The 21,349-nt window shown below is 37.4% G+C and overlaps 1 protein-coding gene across 3 annotated transcripts in view; it reads right to left on the bottom strand.

Moving 5' to 3' along the window:
- The window catches only part of PTPN21 (protein tyrosine phosphatase non-receptor type 21), a 47,565-nt gene that overhangs the window by 8,103 nt on the left and 18,113 nt on the right, over window positions 1–21,349 (bottom strand). For 2 of the 3 annotated variants that reach the window (XM_075753746.1, XM_075753747.1), the window contains 15 exons: window positions 20,315–20,412; window positions 17,754–17,821; window positions 17,235–17,305; window positions 15,833–15,920; window positions 15,545–15,633; window positions 14,529–14,616; window positions 13,771–13,850; window positions 12,506–12,607; window positions 11,775–11,835; window positions 11,009–11,093; window positions 7,399–8,864; window positions 4,934–5,071; window positions 2,208–2,429; window positions 859–987; window positions 318–552 (listed from right to left, as the gene is read on the bottom strand). In XM_075753746.1, coding sequence (XP_075609861.1) covers window positions 318–552; window positions 859–987; window positions 2,208–2,429; window positions 4,934–5,071; window positions 7,399–8,864; window positions 11,009–11,093; window positions 11,775–11,835; window positions 12,506–12,607; window positions 13,771–13,850; window positions 14,529–14,616; window positions 15,545–15,633; window positions 15,833–15,920; window positions 17,235–17,305; window positions 17,754–17,821; window positions 20,315–20,412 — 3,020 coding nt within the window. The remainder of the gene's footprint in view (window positions 1–317; window positions 553–858; window positions 988–2,207; window positions 2,430–4,933; window positions 5,072–7,398; window positions 8,865–11,008; window positions 11,094–11,774; window positions 11,836–12,505; window positions 12,608–13,770; window positions 13,851–14,528; window positions 14,617–15,544; window positions 15,634–15,832; window positions 15,921–17,234; window positions 17,306–17,753; window positions 17,822–20,314; window positions 20,413–21,349) is intronic. The other variant, XM_075753748.1, reaches the window with a different exon arrangement.

Here is a 21,349-nt window from a genome sequence, read left to right as displayed (position 1 = left end):
GTCTTGCTACTGCTGGAACATACTCAAATGTGTAGTATGTGATGCAATTATGTTTTAATCTATATGAACATTTAGTAAATCACATATTTGGCTTTAGACATAAACAGTCACTTTAACAAACTGGCAGGTATATTCCTGCCAAAAATATAATTCAGTACCTCTTGCTGGTGTGAAGAAACCTTTTACAGCAGAATGCTTGGCGTGCTTATCAAAGCTAATTCATGTATAGCAGCCATTTTAGGAGGTATTGAAAAAAACCCAACAAAAAACAACCCCAAAACAAACTAAATACCCCAAAGCTATTAAATACGACTCACAGAGAAATCCCTTTAAATCCTCTGGACAGCCATGCTCTGGCCAGTCAGTATACTGCAGATGCCAAACTGTTCTCTCCTGTCCTGTGAGAAGATGTTTAATCTTCAAACCAGTAGTTGCATAGCAGCCTGAGTCAGTACGGAATCGTGTGGTAATCTTAAATCTTCCATATGTTACAGTGTTGTGTCTTGAACCAAGTCGTGGCCAGTATCTGAAGCTTTTTTCTCGCCCACTTTCCTTAAAAGTGAAACAATTGCTTAACAAGGAATGTAAGAACACTCATACAACTAAGGCTCCTGTAACAACTGTATCTCTCCTCTGTTAAGTACTACTACAGTGTGATGGTTTCTCACCGAGTAAACTAACTTTCTGGCAGAAATTTACGTCTTTCTGCCAAGGAAAGCAAGACAGAATTGCAAAGGGGTCAACAGAAATTTATCTTTGATTGGTCTTCTTGTTGGAGCAAATATCCGCTTCCTCTAAGAGATCATAACAAAATCATTGCAGAATTTCTGGGAGAAACCTGACTCAGTTTATACTCACTTCCTCTGCCGTCACCATAGCTATGATGGCAATCCCCTGTTCCCAGATCATCTGCCAGAAATCCTGACATGTATTCTGCAAAGGGCCCTGTGTAGCAATGTAATCCCACTCTATGCCACCAACAGAGATCTGTAAAAAGACAGGCATTATATTAGTAATTATTGAAAATTCCCTTTCCCCAATTCTTAATTCAGCCATTTGAAGATGCACAAACTGAAAAAAGACAACAGCACTGCAAAAGTAGGAGCCCATTGAGTTATATCTGCCTTCCATTTTTTAGCCGCATCTTGTCACATTAGATGTAGAAGAGACACAATGTTTAAAATTGTATAAGCACGTAGCTAAATAAATGTACTTTATATTATAATGATAATGTAAAAGTGAGTAAATAAAATAGTATTTCTCTTTTGTGAATTTAAGGTATTCTAGCCAATTCAGGTTTAGAGAAGCTTTCATACCCTGGTGCTGTAAATGCTATTATATGCACTAAAAAGTCAGAATTAGCTGATGGTTCCTCAAAAGATATTATCTTGTTTGAGAAGGGTCATAAGAGTTACTCAACACGTGTGAACGAGTTGAAGTATAGAAACTATGGTACCATGTCAGTGTACAAACAGATTTATTTTAAAAAGACAGCAACACAGCTACAACTCCTGCTGTAATGATCTCAAGTCTTTTCAGAGAAAGCATGAAGCCAATTGTAGTTGCACTTTAAGTAGGTAAGTGCATTGAAAATGAACGAAATGCCTTGAAGGTTCCTGAAGTCACCCTGCAACTTCTTAACTTTTTTAAACAGAGTTTAAAGAGCTAAGGCTGGGGAAAGGGAGCGACTGACGTTTATAAAAGAGACGATTTCTCCCTGGCTCCATCTGTTCCTCTAACCACCCAAAAAAAGCTTAAGCTAGGAGCTAGCTTACTGCCTGTTGTGGATCTAGTCAGAGAGTACAGAAGAGAAAAAAATAATAGGATTGTCACTGCAGTTCAAAAATATCATAATCATTGCAAAAGATCTCAGTTTGTTATAAAACTATTTGCCTTTGTAACTCTGGGAAGAATGGACATGCCTTATGTTAGCACCAACCCACAGAGAGATGAGACAGAGAGAGAAGACAGTAGATCAATACAGAACTGAAATGCTAAGGACCTCCCCAATAATTAACCCTCCATTATTCTAGGTAATGAGGAAAAATAGGTTCCTCCTTTCCCCAAAGAAATCTCTGCAGAAGAAAGGAGAGAGGGAGAGACATGGAGGGATTCTCACTCATCTGACCAAACCAAAACTGATAGCCAAATCCATTTTTAGTTACCACATGAACAGGAAAATATTTCTCCAACAGTATTTCTCTCACCTTGATATGAGATGCATTGATGTAACCCGTGTTATTTTCTTTGGTTGGGACTAGCTCTACTCTGGTATTATCATAAGGAAGGACGTCCTGGAACCGGTTTCTTTCAGCATTTTCAGGAAGCCGAGCTATTGAGCACTCACCATCTATAAGTCTTTTTTTCTGAATGCGCTCATATTCAGTAAATACCATCCCCTGCTCTAACCGTTGTTCCAGAACTTTACACTGAAAGACAGAACACAGATAACCATACAAAGTCACGTTCTAAGGTGAGTCTATTTTAACAAAGAATTCATGAAGGATAAAATGTATGTATTTTCCTCTCCTACATACTTTTTCAATGCTTTTCCAGCTATTAATGTTTTCACAAACATACCAAAATACATTAGAAGCAACCCTAACCAGCAGGAGTTTTGTTCAGCTGGAAACTAAGAAGCCTGATATACCTCATTAGGTCACAAAGACTGTGGATACCACTGGTGAAAGAAAAATTAGTTCATAGTTTCCATAAAGACAACCCAGTCGGGCAAATAAATATTTGGCCAAAACAGATAGCTATGCTATACTACAAACCACCTCAAATACCTTTGAACAAGAAATACTCATTAATCCTCCTGCTCAATATAGCATGTTACATTTGAAAAGGTCTCTTTTACCTTTGTAATAAAAAAAAAAATTGTCAATTTTGTCATTTGAATGGAGAAAAACTCTAAAAATGTAAAACAAAACAGTTGCCTCAGTCAATGAGCTAATAATTTACTGCCAATATTTCACATTTTCTTAGACTGAAGATACTAAACTTTGCATACAGGAGAAAACTCTTCTTAGAAGCTCTTGCAGCAGCTGGGGTATAAGCCCACAATTTTTTCTACTAGTATAATTCAATCTGTGTTATTTAATAAGCTGCTCTTTCCCCCTCACCCACCCCACCCCCCCCCAAATTATTCTTTCGAAACCAAGTTCTTTCTAAATCATAAGACACTTCTGGAATTTCAGCATCTCTTTGCCAACAATAATTAGAGGAATAATATGTACGATTTCAGCCAGAAAATTTCATCTATTTCACACTCCTCAGCCTCTTACAGCAACTGCTCCATAACATCGGGTCAGAAAAGTGTCTTATATCAAATATCTGTAATGCAGAGGAAAGTGTAAAACCTTGATGATATGCAATTTGCACATCAATACATCAACTGTACAAACTCCTTTATTATCTTTAGGCTAAATTCCCTCATTTAAACTGATAATAACACGAAGCTGAGCAATGAAACAGGCGTTGAATTAACTTTAAAGTCATCTTCCAAAATACCTGCAGTCTGGACTTCCTTTCATGTCACATGTCTGCTTTGCACTGTATCTTCTCAACTGTTTTAGGAATTACTCCCATTTCATGGTATCTATTCTGCCTCTACATGACTGCCTGAAGATAAAGTATAGTGACATGTCTTTTTCACAACTTGACTTTATGGATTCTTCTTTTACCTCAACACTTTGGACAGAGCTAGCTGAATAATAATGTGGCTGAATTCAATAAAGGTCAATCGAGGAAGAGATGATGGCTGTAAATAAGAAGAAATAACCAACACAGGTACTAAATGTAGAACTGTATGTCAATAACACAATCTTAATTTTTGTCCCTTAGCACCTTTAAGGAGTGTATATATAGTTCAAAAAGAACTTCAACTGTGTTGAAATGTAACAGACAAATCTCCTTCCCATGGATCTCACTCCAAGCTTTCAAACTCAAAGACTGAATTTCTACTGTGTGACTTGCAATTCATTCTCTTGGCCTGTTCCTTAAAACTGCAGTTGGTGAGAGCACAACTGTTCCTTCAGGTTCTGATCACTGCCCAGTGACTGTCACCAAATTGAGCTAGAGGGGTCTGCAGCTGAGGATGCCCAACCATGCTCAGAACCGGATTCTAAAGAGACCACCATTTGCAGAACGTACAATAATCACCGTAGACCTTGGTGTATCTAGTTGCTCCCTGGTCAGATGTGATGACAGCACTGTTCTATGTAGCCCTTCACAGGCTGGATATTGACTGTATTTCACTTTCCCGCAGCTATTTAATGATATACGAGGCAGCCTGAAGTACATTTACTGATGTTGTTTCCCCTGACACAAGCAGATGAGGAGTCTTATATTTCTCAAAGAATGATCTTCAAATTCTAGAACCTGATGCCCTCTCAGTTATCTGAGATCTTTTACTGAACTTAAAATTTCTGTAGATCACACAAGTCCCATCTATATTTTCAGGGATCCATCTCAGGAAAACAGATAAGTACAATCTGCACAAGCTGTACCCTGGGGATGCAATTTAACTACAAAATTTATTGTAAAAATTGTATGAATTACTAATAATTACAACTAAGTTCAATGTCACACTCAGAATTTTAATTTTCATGTTTTCAGTCTGGAAAACCCCAAAATTAAGAAAGAAAACAGAAAGACTTGGCACAAAAATGTATCCTATATGTTCAAAGGGTAAACTATAATCTGAAGCACTGTCATCTTAATTCTTAAAAAAATTTTGTCTTACAACCAATATTTCTAGCAATGACTTATTAATCAGAAGTCTCACTCTTCATTTTGTTTCTGTTCTCAGTATGAATTTCTTTGAAGCGTTTTAAAGTCAACACAAAGCACCATTCATATGCATTTCATTTTGAAAAATCATTGGTGTAAAAGAGAACTGGTGTAAAAGCATTAAAAAACTGCAACGTACCCGTTCGTCATTTGTTGCTCTTGTTGATTCTTCCTTTCCCTCATCTGGCAGGGGCATTCTAGTCAAAGCTAGTCCATTTAGGGCAGCTAGCTTTAGAGGCCCTATTTTTTTTGCATCATTTTTGTTCTTTTTCATACCCTGCAAAAGAAAAGCTAAAACTTGTGAATATTCTTACATATCTGATGAAGCTATAAAGCAGAAACCAGCTGAGTTCAATTAAGCGAAGGATACTTCTTTGACCCCTTCTACTCCTTCTGCAAACAGCTCTGACCTTTTTTTTTTTTTTTTTTTTTGTTAAGCACTGCAGTGAGAGATTAGGGTGGTGGGACTACATTCCTCCAAGGACACAACACTAGTCTGTCTTCATTCCAGACAGGTTAATGAAACTGCACAAGAATGACAAATACGGCTCCCTACAAAGCTCACAACTGAGGGTGTGAGGTGACAATTCTGGATAATTAACATTCTTGGACAGAACTGAAATAATTTTCCAGCCCCAAAAATACATAAAAATTTTTCCTTGCTAGACTATTCAGCTTGCAGGCACTTTTCTTCCCTACAAGCGGGCATAACAATGAGCATATACCTTTCAGATATTTGGATATAGTTAAATGTTTGACTAAGTTTGCAACAAACCGCACATACAAAACATAAACATAGAACTTCAGACAGATCTGAACTCTGAACCAGGCCATGAATCTAAATTATTGAAGTTACTATTCATTATTTGAGAAAAATACCAGAGGGGGATTTTTACGAAAATGAATTCAAATTATTTTTTAAAAAAGTGTAAGAGAAAACTTCCTAATTCCTGCAGTTGGTAAGTTTGGTTGTTAACAAAAATACACTAAAAATGTGAGCGTATATGCTGCCTGAATGATAATCAATGCTTTTAAAAGCTAAATGGTAGTAAGGAATAGGAAGACAAAGCTAAGAGGATGAGACCACATTTAAAAGTGAAGTGAACACAAACACAACAGTAAGAGTTCATTGAAAAGCAAAATGTACAAACACTGGTAGGGGTCAGCTTTCGTATCAGGATATTCATCTCAATACTAAATACAGAAAGGTATCATTCTCTGTTATGCAATGGCACTCTTAAATGTTACTGAACTAGCAAGTATTTTATTGAACACTCCCAGTGAAAAAATTTTAATATCAATTTCATTTCAAAGGTTGACTTGAACATTTACATAGCTATCAGAAGGAAAAGGCAGAGCGTGATTTTGGTAGACACATCAGTGTCTGAAAATGTATTTTGTTGTCCAAAAAATACAAAGTGACTAAATGTGAACACAAGGAGAAAAGTATCACCTTTCTTTCCTATATCCACATAAATAAACAGTAGGAAGGAGATTTAGAAAAACATACACAACTATAAAACGAATTGAAGCTGATGAAGGTTCACTTCATTGTGTTCAGCTCCATCTACAGCAAGTCTGACAGACAAAAAAATGTGAGAGCAGTAACTATTTAAATACATAGCTTGTGCATACGTTAGCTTTTGCAGCATCATCTGTAACAGTCACTACAGCAGTAGAAGTTGTATGGTAGTTCCACTGCAGTCCAATTTGTGCAGAAATCTGACACTAACTCAGGAAGGCAAAATTAACAACAATCAATTTTAAAATAATAATAAAAATGGTTTTCCTCCATTAGCACCTGAAACATGCCACAGACTACACAAAACTGAACAAAAGTATAAAACAAGTGGTAAGGAATACCAGTGAAATTGTACAGTCCCACACAGACCTTGATGTTTCTATGAGGTGGGAATTACAGGGAAGGTGAAACTTGTAGTTGTTCACTATTTACGGCTTCATAAGATTGGAGCAGGAGAAAGAGACATGGCAAGCAAGAAATACCTTTAGTGGGATAAAAACAGCTTGAAGAGAAGGCAAAAAGGAAAGGATATGAAAAGGGGAAGGGATGGAGGAAAGAAGAGAATGCAAGGAAAGAATTCATTGCCTAATGCATCAGGGCCCCCTCTTAGGTCAGAAGAAGAAAGCAAATGAATCAAAAAAAGTAAACATTCAGCTACATCTGATTTTCAGTGAGAGGAAGATTAGAAAGTTGGTAGTGGAATGGAAAGAGTTGCTTCTGTTCCAGATAAGGATAGGTAAGGCAGAATTTGGGATCTAGAACTGACTTTAAATTAGCTCATTCTACAGCTGCTAGCCAGGTTAGGTATATCATCAGATGGATGGAGGCTGCACAGCTGGATTTGTGTGGGAGGACTATACAAACAGAACTCAGACATGGCAGAGAAGGGGATAAAAGATAGCTAGGCAAAGTTACTCAGGGAAAAAACAGATAAATAAAGGTCAAGCTTAAGGTAGCTTTTAATTCACATGTTTTAAAAGCATCTCAGGTTGATTAAAAAAACCCCCGAACCTCAAACAAAAAAACCCCACAAAACTCCCGCTACAGAACAATGCGAAACAAGAGGAATAGTATCCACTTACACCTAGCGGGGGAAGGCCTTCCACAATATTCTTCTTCCCAGACAAAAGATCGGACACAGGTCTCTTCTTTATGGAATCTTTCCTTACTCTGTATCTCCCTGATGTTGTAAGATCAGATTCCGACATAGACGGAGTAAGCAGTCCTTCCCCTCTTCTCTGTACCTGGCTTTCTACTAGTAAATGAATGGGGCTCATATCTTTCATTCTCTTTTCCGTCTCTGTAATATGTAATTTAGGCTCAAGAATATGCAAGGGGCCAGCAGATGAAGCAACAGAGCTATAAGGGTAGTTCAATACTGAATCATGAGAATAACCACCCATAATGGATGAAAGTTGGGTTTGATCTTCAGGGAGAGGAGAAAGACTTGTACTAGCCTTGTTTTCTTCTTCAAATTCTTCTTCTTCCTCACTACTGTGTATCAGCATAGTGGCATCTGAAAGGGTTTTCTTATGATCACAGTTCACACTTTCTTCTTGTTCACTTTCTTTCTGCTTTGTTCTCTCCATCAGAATGTTGGGCTGTGACCCTTCTGAGATAACTCTTGGAAGAGCCACATCTGCTGCAGAAGCTGACATGGTCCTCTCTTTAATTCTTATTCCTTCAAAGCTGGGAGTCAAGCCTGCTATTTCAATACTGTTCCTTTTCTGCAGCTGAGCACGGCGTGCCGATGTTAGAGGTTCACTGACTTCCTGAAGAGAATGTGCTACGGGCAGACTGTCTTCCTGAAATGTCTGGACAGAATGGTGCACTCGCCTTGTGATAAGATCTGGATTGCTGCTGCTAATGTAGATATGTCGTGAAAGGTCTGGAGTACTATTTGCAGGTCTTGGGTACGGGTATGGGGGAGGCGGTCGATAGACTTGGGTCTTCATTATATTTGGTGCTGGATAGTCCTGAGCTTGGAGCTGCACATTTGTCAACTCAGGCACACTGACTGCCCCAACCACTGGGCGCTTTTCGGCAGGATAGGGATAGGGGGATTGGCTATGAAAACTGTAGTTCAGGTTAAATGGATAATGGTTAGATTGTGGGGAAGTGAAGTGAGCATGTTCTCGTATTTCAGGTTGACTGTAAACTAAGGCATCAGGCCTGCTGTAAGCATATGAATTGCCGATGTTAAGATTTCTCATTGAATGACTCTGCCTATCTGTGTGCACCATTCCCCTGTTGAGCTGTCTCATCACAGTTTCATAGTCTGGCGTGGGACGGTAAGAAGGTGGTATTAGTGCACTGTGTCTATGTGATGGGACATAATCAGTTCTGAGGACATCGCTTCCAGTAATGCTTGGGTTAGAGGACATGGGGGACGGCTGCAAGTAATGTTGTGGATTGTTCAAGGAGTTTGTGCTATGTGCACTATAGACACTACCATTGCGGATCCGACCACTGTAGTCATGAGGGGCTCTATCCAAGCTAGTCTGAGAGTGACAGTAGTATCCATTCTGACTGCTCACAAAGAGGTTATCTGAAAGTAAAGTTTAAGAACAATCTTTATGTTCAAGATATCAAACAAATATATCCTCTATTAAGACGCAGCTAACCAATGTTTGAGATTTGCAAAATCTCAGTTATTCTTAGCTATGTATTGAAATGGGATTGTTGCTGTTGCTACCTAAGGTATGTATACCAGAATAACCTATTACATTCACTTAGATGATGCAAATTCCTACTGGAAAACATTGTCTCAGTTTAAGAATGACTTTCTTCTGTTTAGGATAGGTTTGCTAAGTTTCAGTCCAAGTTAAACAACATCCATACCAATCTTAAACCACACCTATTGAAAGAGAGAACATCTACACCAGGGTTTGCACTAACCTAATGATATCAGTTTAAACCACATGAAAGAAAAACAAACAAAAAATGCACGAAAAAACTAAAAACACCTGCACAACAACCAAACAAAAAACCCCTCACTCTTCTCCTCCCCCCAGACATAAGTAGATATAGTACCACAAGACTTTTCAATTAAAAAAAAAAAATTAAAAAAAATAAATTAACTTTTCTCCAGAAATTTTGGAGACAGTTTAAACCACCACCATATATTGTTTGCTCATTAACATATACCCACTCTGATGGGTAAAGAAAATTATCTATTAGTTTATACATCCAATATACATTTAATAATTTAACCATTACTTCATTGAATGTACAATTTGCCAAGCTCCAGAAGAGAGCAATTCAGTCATTGCTTTAGATGCCTTTCACCATTTAACTTTTCAGGTTCACCAAAGTAACTGCCACACTTATGTTAATGAATTTGCTGACAATCTAAAATTCTTTTGTTTGTGAACAAATTGATCAAAAATAGGACATGTGCAGAAGCAAGTATCCAGCAACAATTCCAACACTACATTGGGAAGAATTCAGCTACATTCTTAATTTATATACCTGTACTTTCATGAATACTTCTGTAACTATTTAAATAGAAAATGTGCTTATTCCCTTGCCAGGGAGCTGTTATTTTTTTAATCCAGCTGACTCGTACGACTGGAAGGTCCCTATCAAAACTGAGGCAACGTTGCAAAAGATTAGATTAAGCCCTTCAGGGCAGCATTTTTGTTAAAGACACAATGTGTAACAATCAAAAAAAAAAAAAAGGAAAGAAAGTAGCCATGACTCCACACTAAACTGCTTAGATTAGGAGTGTGCATTTCTTGAGAATTCTAATTAGGGTTTGCTGGGGGTTTTTTCTTTCCTTTTTTCAATCCAATGTATACCAATTCCATAACTTGCAGAGTTCCTTAGCCTTTGAATTCCGCACCACCTTGTAGTCTAGTGAACTCTGAGGGAAACTTCTCTCCTCCTGCATCCTGCGTTTAATAATTTTTAAAATTTTTTTAATTGTCCGAATTGTCTGGGGACTCAGTTACTTTTTGAAGCTATTATGATCAATATTGCCAAGGATCTCACAGTGCCCTAATGTACCAGTTTGGTACATGAACCAAAAAAATGATGGTCAGCTTAAACTCACAAGGGACCACAGTCGATAGTTGCTGTATATGCTATCATAACTAACTGTGCTCATATCCCATAGGGGAGGATACGGAGAAGGAGAGGCTGAGGGAACTGGGGTTGTGTAGCCTGGAAAAAAAGAAGGCTGAGAGGAGACTTTATCACTCTCTACCTGAAAGGAGGTTGTAGCCAGGTGGGTGTCGGTCTCTTCTCCCAAGTGACAAGCGATAGGACAAGAGGAAATGGCCTGAAGTTGTGCTGGGGGAGGTTTAGATTGGATATTAGGAATTTCTTCACCAAAAGGGTTGTCAGGCATTGGAACAGGCTGCCCAGGGAAGTGGTTGAGTCACCATCCCTGGAGGTATTTAAAAGATGTGTAGATGCAGTGCTTAGGGACATGGTTTAGTGGTGGACTTGGCAGTGCTAGGTTAGTGGTTGGACTCGATCTTAAAGGTCTTTTCCAATCTAAACGATTCTATGATTCTTTTTCAATTAGTCTATATGCCTAGAGTAGCAGCAAGCACTTCAATGTGTTGTAGTACAAACCTATCCCATGTTTATGAATTTATTCAGCTCTAGCTAAAGTAGCTATAAATGCAAATTACAGCTTTTAACTTCTAAAGTTGTGTAGTGTGGCCTCGGATTTAATGAACTTACCTTGGGAGGATGCATATGGTTCTGTGTAATGACCATTGTAATGCAGTTGAGGTGGTGGAGGCATCATATAGGGCTGAGGCTTGGGCTAAGATAGCAAGTATCTTATTGTTAGTTAAAACCTCATGATTTATTTTAAAAATAAGTCTTGAAGATTTTTTAATTCATAATGTAGAATAGTATATGTATAATATATAACATATAATACACACACACAAAGCCTTAGTCTTAAACCATTTCTCTAAATCTGCAATATAAGTTTCTCCTGTGAGGTCATACAAAAAATAGTTTAAAAAAAAGAAACAAAACCACACACCACCAACCCAAGACTGTATCTTGCCATCTGACATCTAGGAAAGACTCTTAGATGAGTCTCCAAGAGATAGAGCAATCAAACTAAAAACAGAAGTGTTTAAAATATTTTTCATTGCAATTATTTTAATTCCATTATTCAGATATTACGTATCAGCTTTTTCTACAAGCGAGAAACAGTTCCTCACATACCAGACTCATCTTTCTCACTGCTCATTTTATTTCACTGCAGGGAGCTAATATCTGATTCAAAGTTAATTGAAATCTATAAAAACTTCCCCTCCCTGGAAGTGTTCAAGGCCAGGTTGGATGGGGCTTTGGGCAATCTGGTCTAGTGGAGGGTGTCCCTGCCCATGGCAGGGGGGTTGGAACTAGATGATCTTTAAGGTCCCTTCCAACCTAAACCATTCTACGATTCTACAAAAAATGCAAATATAAAACTATTTGTTCTCCTTACCATAGACATCCTGGACGAAGACCGCCTTCTAACAGGGTTTACTGTAACGGGCTGGGTTTGTCTACAGAAGAAATTTTATGGTGAGAAATGATTCTTAATACCACCAAGACCTACTTCAAACCTTGGAAAGTGCTCCCAAGTTCAGTTAAAAGTCACTCTACTTTCTTGGAGCCAGGCCCTGTGTAAAATAGTCCTCCCCAACAGTCTCAAAAGGAAAGAGCTCTGTGCATAAACCACCATTGCAGACAGTATGGCAGAATCACAAACCCCGGATCAAAATACCTCAGTTATTTCTTTGCCTCTTTTCTATGAAGCATTAAAAGATGTCCCTGAAGCACTGCAGCAGGGCAGAAAAAGCATCAGATTAACTGGGGACTAGTTCCAACTTTGAACCCCATCTAAAATCTCATACTGTAAGTTACCTGTTCTACAAGACCAGAAATAAAATTGTTTACAGAATATAACATTACAGATGTTACAGGAACTGGAAAGCATGACTATACTGCATGAACATGTGTATATTCTAACATTCAAGCCAACGGTAATAAATTTTCATGATTTGTTGGATTGCCTCCAGGATGTAAGGTTTAGAAACCTTAAGTTCCCTTTTCCCTACTTTACACTGCATCTGTACTCTGCATCTTGCAGCAAGACAGAAGTCAAAAGACAGCAGAATAATACAAATGCAGGAACTGTCAGATTTTAGAAAGAAAGATGATTTTTCAGCTCACCCTTTGGGAAGTGAAGGACGAGAAAGGATTGGAAAGCGTGGAAGGGAAAGAATGAGGGAAGATTTCTGAGTGCCCTCCTCAGGTGGAGAGTCCAGGGAGTCTCTAAAGACAAGGTAGGTACAGATAAAGAAAAAAACCCATGAACTTAATACAGGCATGCATAAGACAGCTTTCAGCAGCAGAACCAGATGACAGGGAATCTTAGAACAGAGATAATCAGAAAGGTTTCTTTGAGGACTTTACCTATTAATAAAACCATGTTGTGGTGAAAGGATTAAAATAAGTAATCCTAGAGACTGACATTCAATACAGAACTATAGAACTGACATTATTCAGATAGTAATGCACAAGTCCCACAAATGCGTTACTTCTACCAATATTTCTTACTCTCTCAAAAGGCAGCCAGGTTTGAGTATGAGGTATGAGTTCTACCCTATTCCAAATTAATTTTACTCTTCTAAAATAATTTAGCATTAAACACAGTAGCGAGTCATCTGTGGTACAAAATATTCCATTATCTTTCCACTGGCCTCAGTAAATTTTGGACCAAACCCTCCATAGCTGCTATCTTGTGTACAAATAAGAGGAATGGAACATTTGGGGATCACGCTTTTTTTATGACACACAATTCACTGGGTCTAGTTCTCTATTCTTTGGCTGAAGTAACTTAACTGAAGGAAAGTTCTGTACCAGTGGAGTAACTCAAATTCCAGCCCTTGATTTACAAGTTGGAGACTAGCCCATTTAAATTTAATTTGATGAATTGTATTAAATTTACTTTGCACTGGTGCTACTTGAGCTATACGGATTCCATGGATATCCAAAGGACCACATACCTCCCAGCTGTCAATCCAGCACATTTCAGGAGTGCTTCACATACACTTCCCGCCCTTTTAAAAGCCTCTAGAGTGTCCTTTCAGAGCAGTTCACCCAAACCCAGGCCAAAATCCCAACGATTCCAGCAGCTCACAAACATTCTAGCAATAGTAGCCCCCAAAGCACTAAAATCTGTCCAGCAGCAGGGGCCAAACACTATTACTTTTGGTAAGATTTCAGTGTTTAATACTGTCCTCTGTTATAAAGCAGAACATGTTTGAGAAACTGGCAATAAGTATTTTCTCAAAAAAGATTAAGAAAAAAACACCAAGTCATTAATTACTACCATCTAAAAGGTACAGTAAATATATTACTGAGGTCATAGAAGATTTCACTTCCCAGTGGAAGCTTCAAGGGCACCAAGAGTTTTGCTAATGTATTCTACTTACAGGCTGCATTTATTTAGTCTGTAAAATTTGTGTCTAGCCACACACATCCTCCACACATATTTTGCTGTTTCCATATCTTCCTGCCAAAAAAACAAAACCAAAATTTGCATATTAGGCCAAACAGGCATACCTGCTTTCAGACAAGCCACTGAAATTTTTAAGATTAAATTAGCACTGACCAATTTTGGTTTTATATAACTTCATTATTGTCACCAGGTTTTTTCCCTAAAACTATACTTTGCGGGCCTAACAATTTTATTAGAAAGTTGAAAGTAGAAGTCTTTTGTCGATGACACTCTTATCAGCTATAACACTAAGACAATTTACAGTATATATATATATCATGCCATAAGATTGTCAACAGCTGCCTTCTTGACAAAGGCAACTGGTAGATGCTACATAAAATTAATTCTGCAAGGAATGCCGTGGGCCATTCCAGCAAAGCTCTTGAGATCATGTTTATCTTTATATTTAAAAGTAAAAAAAAAAGTTAGAAATTTTACTGGAATGGATGAAAATGTTTATGACCACCTGAACCAAACCTGTCAATGTACTCAACATTAAAGGTTAGATTTTTAATGTCTTCCTGTAGAAAGCTAGCCAGAGACAGTATTATTACTTTTGACTCACTCATGAAGTTTAAAGTTGCTAAATATATAAAAAGTAGGTTTTAATCCTTTGAGTTAAATTAGCAGTCTTAATTTGTGTTTTTATTTACTGATGCCTTAGTGAAAAAATAACAGTAAAAAACTACTCACAGTTTGGAACTGGATTGTCTCTTCTTTGTTTGCCAGCTCTAATGCGAAAAAGGATTTGTTGTGCGACATGTTGGCAATATCATGCCACCTGCAGACAAAAGGCATGGAACATGACTGGCAAGCTCTGATTTTCAAACCACAGAAAATGTTACTGAAGAACAGAATCACCACCAAGAATATGCATAAAAAACAGAGGACAAATAAAAAGTATATCAATCTATCTGAACAAGCCTTTCTTGCTGTAGAGATAATTAAAAATTACTAAGATTCATTACAAAAAAAAAATCTCGATATGTATTTTTTTAAATTATTCCAAATTCTGTCCAAAGATGTGCAAGCAACCCCTCTTGAAGTCAGTGGGATCCAGGCCATTTCACAAGATGACTGAATTTTAACTGTTAGGCAAGTTGCAGACACACCTCTGTCTACAATTTAACCATAGGAACATTAAATGATAAACTAAAACAATGTATAAATCCAAAATAATTAAACAAATGTTATCATGTGACTCTCCTCTATTTCTTTTATATCTAATATATGAAAGGAAATCCTGGATAATTTTACAATTGAATATTTCTAAGTAAATTGATGTGCTCATCTCGGGACTTAAGATGTTCTATGTGCAGAACACATATCCTTTGACTCAATATGTGCTTTGCAATGTAATGCATATTAAATGTTCATCTCTTAGAATTAATGTGGCTTAAATGAGGCTTTGGGCAACGTGGTCTAGTGGAGGGTGTCCCTGCCCGCAGCAGGGGGGTTGGAACTAGATCATCTTTAAGGTCCCTTCCAACCCAAACCATTCTATGATTCTATGGTTAAAGAGATTCGTCCTGCAGTCAATATGTTGAAAAATTCTCATGGACTTCAGTATTCACATAGGGTGACAACTACAAGACTATGTTCAAGTTTATCAAATGAGTAAGTACACATCTAAGAGTCATTCATGCTAGTGAGGAACACACGTAAAATGCGAAGTGCACAAAGATACTTTAACAAAGAACAATACTAACCTAAATACAACAGGAGGACGACCATTTTTGTGTTTCACAAAGATACCATCAAGACATGCTCCAATGAATATGTCACTTCCTTGGCTGTCCTGTAAGAAGTTGCAAAAAATTATGCAAATACAGAAAAAAGTCTTTGAAAGCAAAGTTACATGAGAAGCAAATACTTTTACAATTCTGGGGGAGAAAAGGGGTGGTGCAGGTTTTGGTTTTTATTTATTTTTGGCAGGAAGTATCCCTTTTTACATAAGGAAAAAAAGCAACTGAGATAAAGATCAAAGCTCTGTTTACCTTTGCAGGATAGGTCTCTTCACCGTAGCCTTCCATTCTCTCTACTTCTTGCATATATAACATTTCTGCGTCAGGAGGAGTAAGGCCTCTACAAATGAAAACAATGATCAACTAGTACTGTCAATAAGAAAAAAGATCACCTTTGTTTTACTCTGACTGACACTGTCAAAGCTTGAAAAGCATCCCCCCAAGACATCCAGGCAACCACCAAATCATGCTGTTTTCATCCGTACCGATGGCTGATGTATTTGTCTCAGCCTTTACACTTTGATTCTAGTAACTTCTTTCTTTCAGGCATCTCTAGGGGTAAATGGTAACAAAGATCAGATAAAATTATCATCTCTGTGATAACTGTCTGTCATTCGCATTCTTCTTCAAATCCATCACTGTCACCATATTTTCTTACTTTATCAGAATGACTACTCTGGCATGCATGTTTAAGACCTGACTTTCTCTTATTGTAGTATACATGTTTAGGACCAATATGAAGTTTGATGCTTCACATTTCAGGAATTTCAATCTCATTTTCTAAATGCTGACAGAGTTTTACCTGTAATGGTTTGAAAACATGAGAAGGACAAGATCTGTAGGTAACATTTTTAATTGCACCAACTGGCAAAGTTTTCTCACAGACTTGCAGTAGTGTCACAGGGATTAAAAGCTTGTGTTTCCCTACCTGCCACAGTTGATCTCATAAAAGACATTATTTTCTACCTGCAAAATCCTGTCATGTTCATTCTTATGTGTCTCAATACTTTTTCAATCACCAATCTCTGTTTCTTCACTTTTCCCTAATGTCATGCAGATTAAGTTTTTTCTGCTGAACCCTAACCATGCAATCTTGTTACAAAAGCATTTCAAAGAGAAATGGATTTTAAACTTTCAAACTTGTTTTAAAAGAATACAGGAAAAAATAATAAGTATTACTCACATAGTCACAAACATTTTTCACTAATGAAATGACAACAGAGAACTTAACTTTCCTTTGTCTTGGACTACTGCATCTTAGCTACCTTAAGATCATAATCATTCTGCCACAGCGACTGTCTCTACATTTCTACTGCCCTCAGTATCTGCCAATGTTGTTTATCAAGAAACATCCTTACTTGGGTCACAATTTCATATAAACAAGTTTCAGAAACATGATACAGGTGAAATCACACTATGTAATTGTGTCCTGTATTCTTAATTTTCAAGCATAATCTTCTCATTCAGTTTAACGGTCATTCTGTTCTCTTTTTGCTTTTATTCAGCAAAATTCTTGTAACTTCAATGCAGATAAGTGAAAAATTCATTTAAATGGGATGTGAAATTAGTCCAACTGTCTTCTGAGAATCCCAAGTTCCTGAGCTACTGAAGCAATCACATCAAAATTAAGCAATAAGAGTTTTAGAAATGTTACCTGTACTTCTGATGTAGCAAGGCAACTTTCTGTGTCGCTTCTTCCAATATTTTTTCTTCTTGTAGCCAACCCTTAAGGTAAGATAGCATTTATAGAATGAAATACAAAAAAATTCTACAAAATTAAATGGTTAGTTTCTTTACTCAGGTGAATCAACCCTCCTCTCTAGTTTTGGAGCTTAGATGTCATAATATGCACACAACCAAAACCAAAAAGCACAAAGACTGTTTTGAAGTGGTTTTACTCTCTTTCCCACCTCCATCTCAACCTTCTTTTCAGTGTAACATACAATAAAATTGAAAAGATCTTGCAACATCTTTGCTTCTATGTAATATAAGGTATCATATCTTACTCCAATGTCAAAGAAAACCTTTACTGAACTTGACAATCTAGGGAGCAGTAAGCTAGATGGATCATGGAGTCTTTAATAATTATTTGCATTTACCAATCTAAAGAAAGATTTAAATTTAATTTATCAATTTAAGAATTTAAATTTATCAATTTAAAGTAAGTACTTACCACTGGAAACAAAGCAAATCTTTGTAGAAACTCCTGAGATTCATACTGATCATAGTCTCCAAAATCAGCTAAAAAATAAAAAATTTCTTGGATTCAAACATTTGTAACAAAATGATTCAATACCCGATTAATTGCAGCAGGATCTCCAAGTAGCAAATCTCCATCCTATTGAACTATGATCTGAAAGTAAAACAATGGAACAAACTAACCAGTAATGTTTATGAAAAGTAAAAACACATCCCATCTTTTTATCTTGTTCAGAAAAACTGGTAACATTCCTTGTGGACAGGAAAGGAGAAGAAATGATAAAACAATCGGACTGTTGCTCCAAGTTCCTTAGTTCCTTGGGGTTTTATTTGTTTGGTTTTTAAATCACAGAATGGTTGAGGTTGGAAGGGGCTTCTAGAGATCTAGCTCTAAGCAGGGTCAGCTACAGCGGATTGTCTCCGAGCCTTCTCCAGTCAAGTTTTGAATACAGAGGATGGAGACTTTACAACTTCTCTGGGTAATGTGTTCCAGTGTCTCATCACTCTCACAGCAGAAAACTTTTATTATGTTGAGACGAAATCTCCTGTATTTCAGTTTGTGCCCATTGCCTGAGAAAAGTTTGGCTCCATCTTCTTTACTCGTTCCTGTCAAATACTCAATTACTTGCAGTACAGCGCTGGTACACTGCTCTCACCTGCAGCGGGACCCAAACACTGCGCAGAGCAGCTGGAGCACCCTTCTGCTCTCAGGCCTTCTACAGCTCCCTGCACCCAACATGCAGGAATTGGGACCTAGAAGCCTTCCCAGACTCCGGGGCATGCTCAGAAAGGACTTGATAACAGGTTTGATTTTAACAACCATTTTGATTTTACATCATGCCAAAAGGCATCCCAAGGAATTTGCCTCTTTTTCTGATTCCAGGAAAAAACTAGCCAGCATTTCAAAGAAGAGAAATAAAACAGTCTAAAATTGGAAAAGTTATATACTGCTCTTACAGGAGAAACTGTGGAACAGCAGTCTGTATGGAATGGCTCTCCCAAAAATATAAACACAATCCCCAAGTATACAGATCCTATTTACATTACCACAGACTCTCATCCAGAATAGTATAATTTTAGAGACATTTAGGAACCAAATTTGTATTAAGCACTAACAATTAAGATGCAAGTTATTTATGATGAAAGGGGAGAACCTGTGACACGCTACACCAACACAGCACTTGAGATAAAGCAGTGTTTAGAATTAGCCTATTGTAATTATTTCAAATACAGATCATTCTTGAAACCAGTTCACTCGAAACAGCAAACAACTGCTTCTGTTTGTTCACCAGCTAAAATTAACTAACCTACCTGGTATAAGCTACTTCAGTCATCTGAGCACATTAATTTAGAACCTGCATTTTTTCTGAGTTGTTTTTTTCACTGTGTTATCAACACATACAGTTTCTCTCTTATACAAGACTGAAAAAGGAATGTGAAAGCTAAAAGGATAAATATTTTCCATCTGGAAAGAGGATTATATTGAAAGATTTCTATAAACAACTCACTGAGCAGAGAGACATTTACACTGTCCAAAGATACAAAAATACCAAAGCAAGATTTTGTCAGTTGAAGACCATTAAATCCTGGCTTGGATTAAACAGATTCACTGTTATATAAACAAGGCACTAATATAATTCACCCTACTCCACTGGTAACCACATTTTCAAAAAATATAATCAACATATTTAATGTGATACTACCAGAATACACAATTAAAAAAAAGACAAAAAAAAATTTAAGTTGTATGTATTCCCAATGATTTTAAGTTCCTTTCAATTTTGGCAGATTTACAATTGCAGTTAGATATACTCGAGTGGCATTCACTGTGAAGCGACATACAACCACACTAAACAAAGCTTTTGCCATTAAAAACTTTTATTCTGAGAGATTTAAGATCGAACAAGCATGTTAGCCGGGAACACCAGACAAGATCAGTGCAGACAGACTCAGGACTGGTGGCTCTCTGGTGTATACTCTATCCCATCTGACCCCACTTAGGAAAAATAAAGCAGCCATTTTCATGTAGGTATCACAGAAATGGGTCTTCAGGAGCGATTTGAACATGGGAATTGTAAACAGTCTTGCATACTAACTTGAAATAATCTTAGGTGTTAGGATACCTGGGAGAAAAAGTGGAGATACAAGTACTACTGTACATTCAAAGTTGTTTATTTATTAAAAAACATCTCCTTCTCTTGTTAGCATGTCAAAATAAAGAGTCTTCATTAACAGAAACTGATGAAAGGTCTGTCAATGCAAGCAGAAGCCTAAAGCCTTTGCCCCCAATGGAACTCTGATGTCTAATTCAAACCCAGCTGCTGACACCCTGGTACACCTCTGAGGACTGCACAGAAATACCAGTAAGTTTGGGGCCCCTGATCCCACTGTTCCCCTTCCTCAACCCATATGGCAAAGGTCTAAGGATCAAGCCTTTCATAACTTACTGAATTGGGTCTTTGAGTGATAAATAGAAAATATATCACCAAAGTTTCTAATTCAACATTAGCTAATTGGCACAACTGCCTTACTTACCCTGAACAGCTAAACCAGCCAGATGTATTGCTTGTTCCAGTGTGCAAGGAATGTTGCCCTCCAAGATATCTTTCTTTAATTGCAAATAATACTGATACCTACATGGGAAAAAAAGAAAAAGCTAACATGGGCTTCTTAATTTAAAGAGTGTGCAGATGAATATGCCTGGGTTTCCTACCCCTCTCTGCCTTCCCCAGTTTGTGCGGAGGGTAGCCTTCCTCATTATTTGGACCCACAATTTCATGGTCTTTGTCAACTCCTCCCTTAGCTTTCACGTATCACTGCAGAATCAGACTGCTACTTCTTAAAACAAAGAATCTCCACAATTTCTACCTACTCCCATACTCTCATTTTTTTTTACCTCTTCCTTCCTTAATATTCTTATTATCTCCTCTTTACAATGTTCAGTACATTGCTGCTGTATTGCTGCATAGATGTAACATTGCACATCCCTTCAATCACAATAGTGACTTACATTTCTGCATTACAACTTCTAAGCACGTTTTGTTCTCACTTTCAAGGCACCATTTTTTTTCCTCTAATCTGTCCTTTTCCTGGGTCATCTCTTGGACATGCAACCACTATCAGCTGTACCATTTGTCCACAGTCTGAACCACTATATTCTTGAATTCTTCTGCCCCCTTCAGCCACCCATGAACACCCTATCTTGAGCCCAAAACACCTCAAAAATTGAAAATGCCATTATAGCTACACAGACTTTGCCAAAAAGGACATTTGTCTTCTATAATTCTAGCTTTAAAAGCTTCTTAACTTCCTCATATTGTATGTTAATTCTTGTGAAGGCTTTAATACTGAGAACATGGAAGCATGTGCTGCAATTCATTCAGTGATTAGAAAGGTCAGGTAAACTCCACACAAATTTTCATCAGGCTAAAGGATGGCTCTCTGCCCTCACTATTTAACAGTCTGATAAATACAGTGACATGTTATAAATATTGTTTAGATTCTTCTGGATCCTAATACAAAAAAAGCAGTATGCCATATGGCAGCAGATAACATCTTATCCAATACACA

The sequence above is a fragment of the Balearica regulorum genome, chromosome 5 (assembly GCF_011004875.1).
Source record: "Balearica regulorum gibbericeps isolate bBalReg1 chromosome 5, bBalReg1.pri, whole genome shotgun sequence".
Lineage (NCBI taxonomy): Eukaryota > Metazoa > Chordata > Aves > Gruiformes > Gruidae > Balearica > Balearica regulorum.
This window is presented reverse-complemented; position numbering and strand designations above follow the sequence as displayed.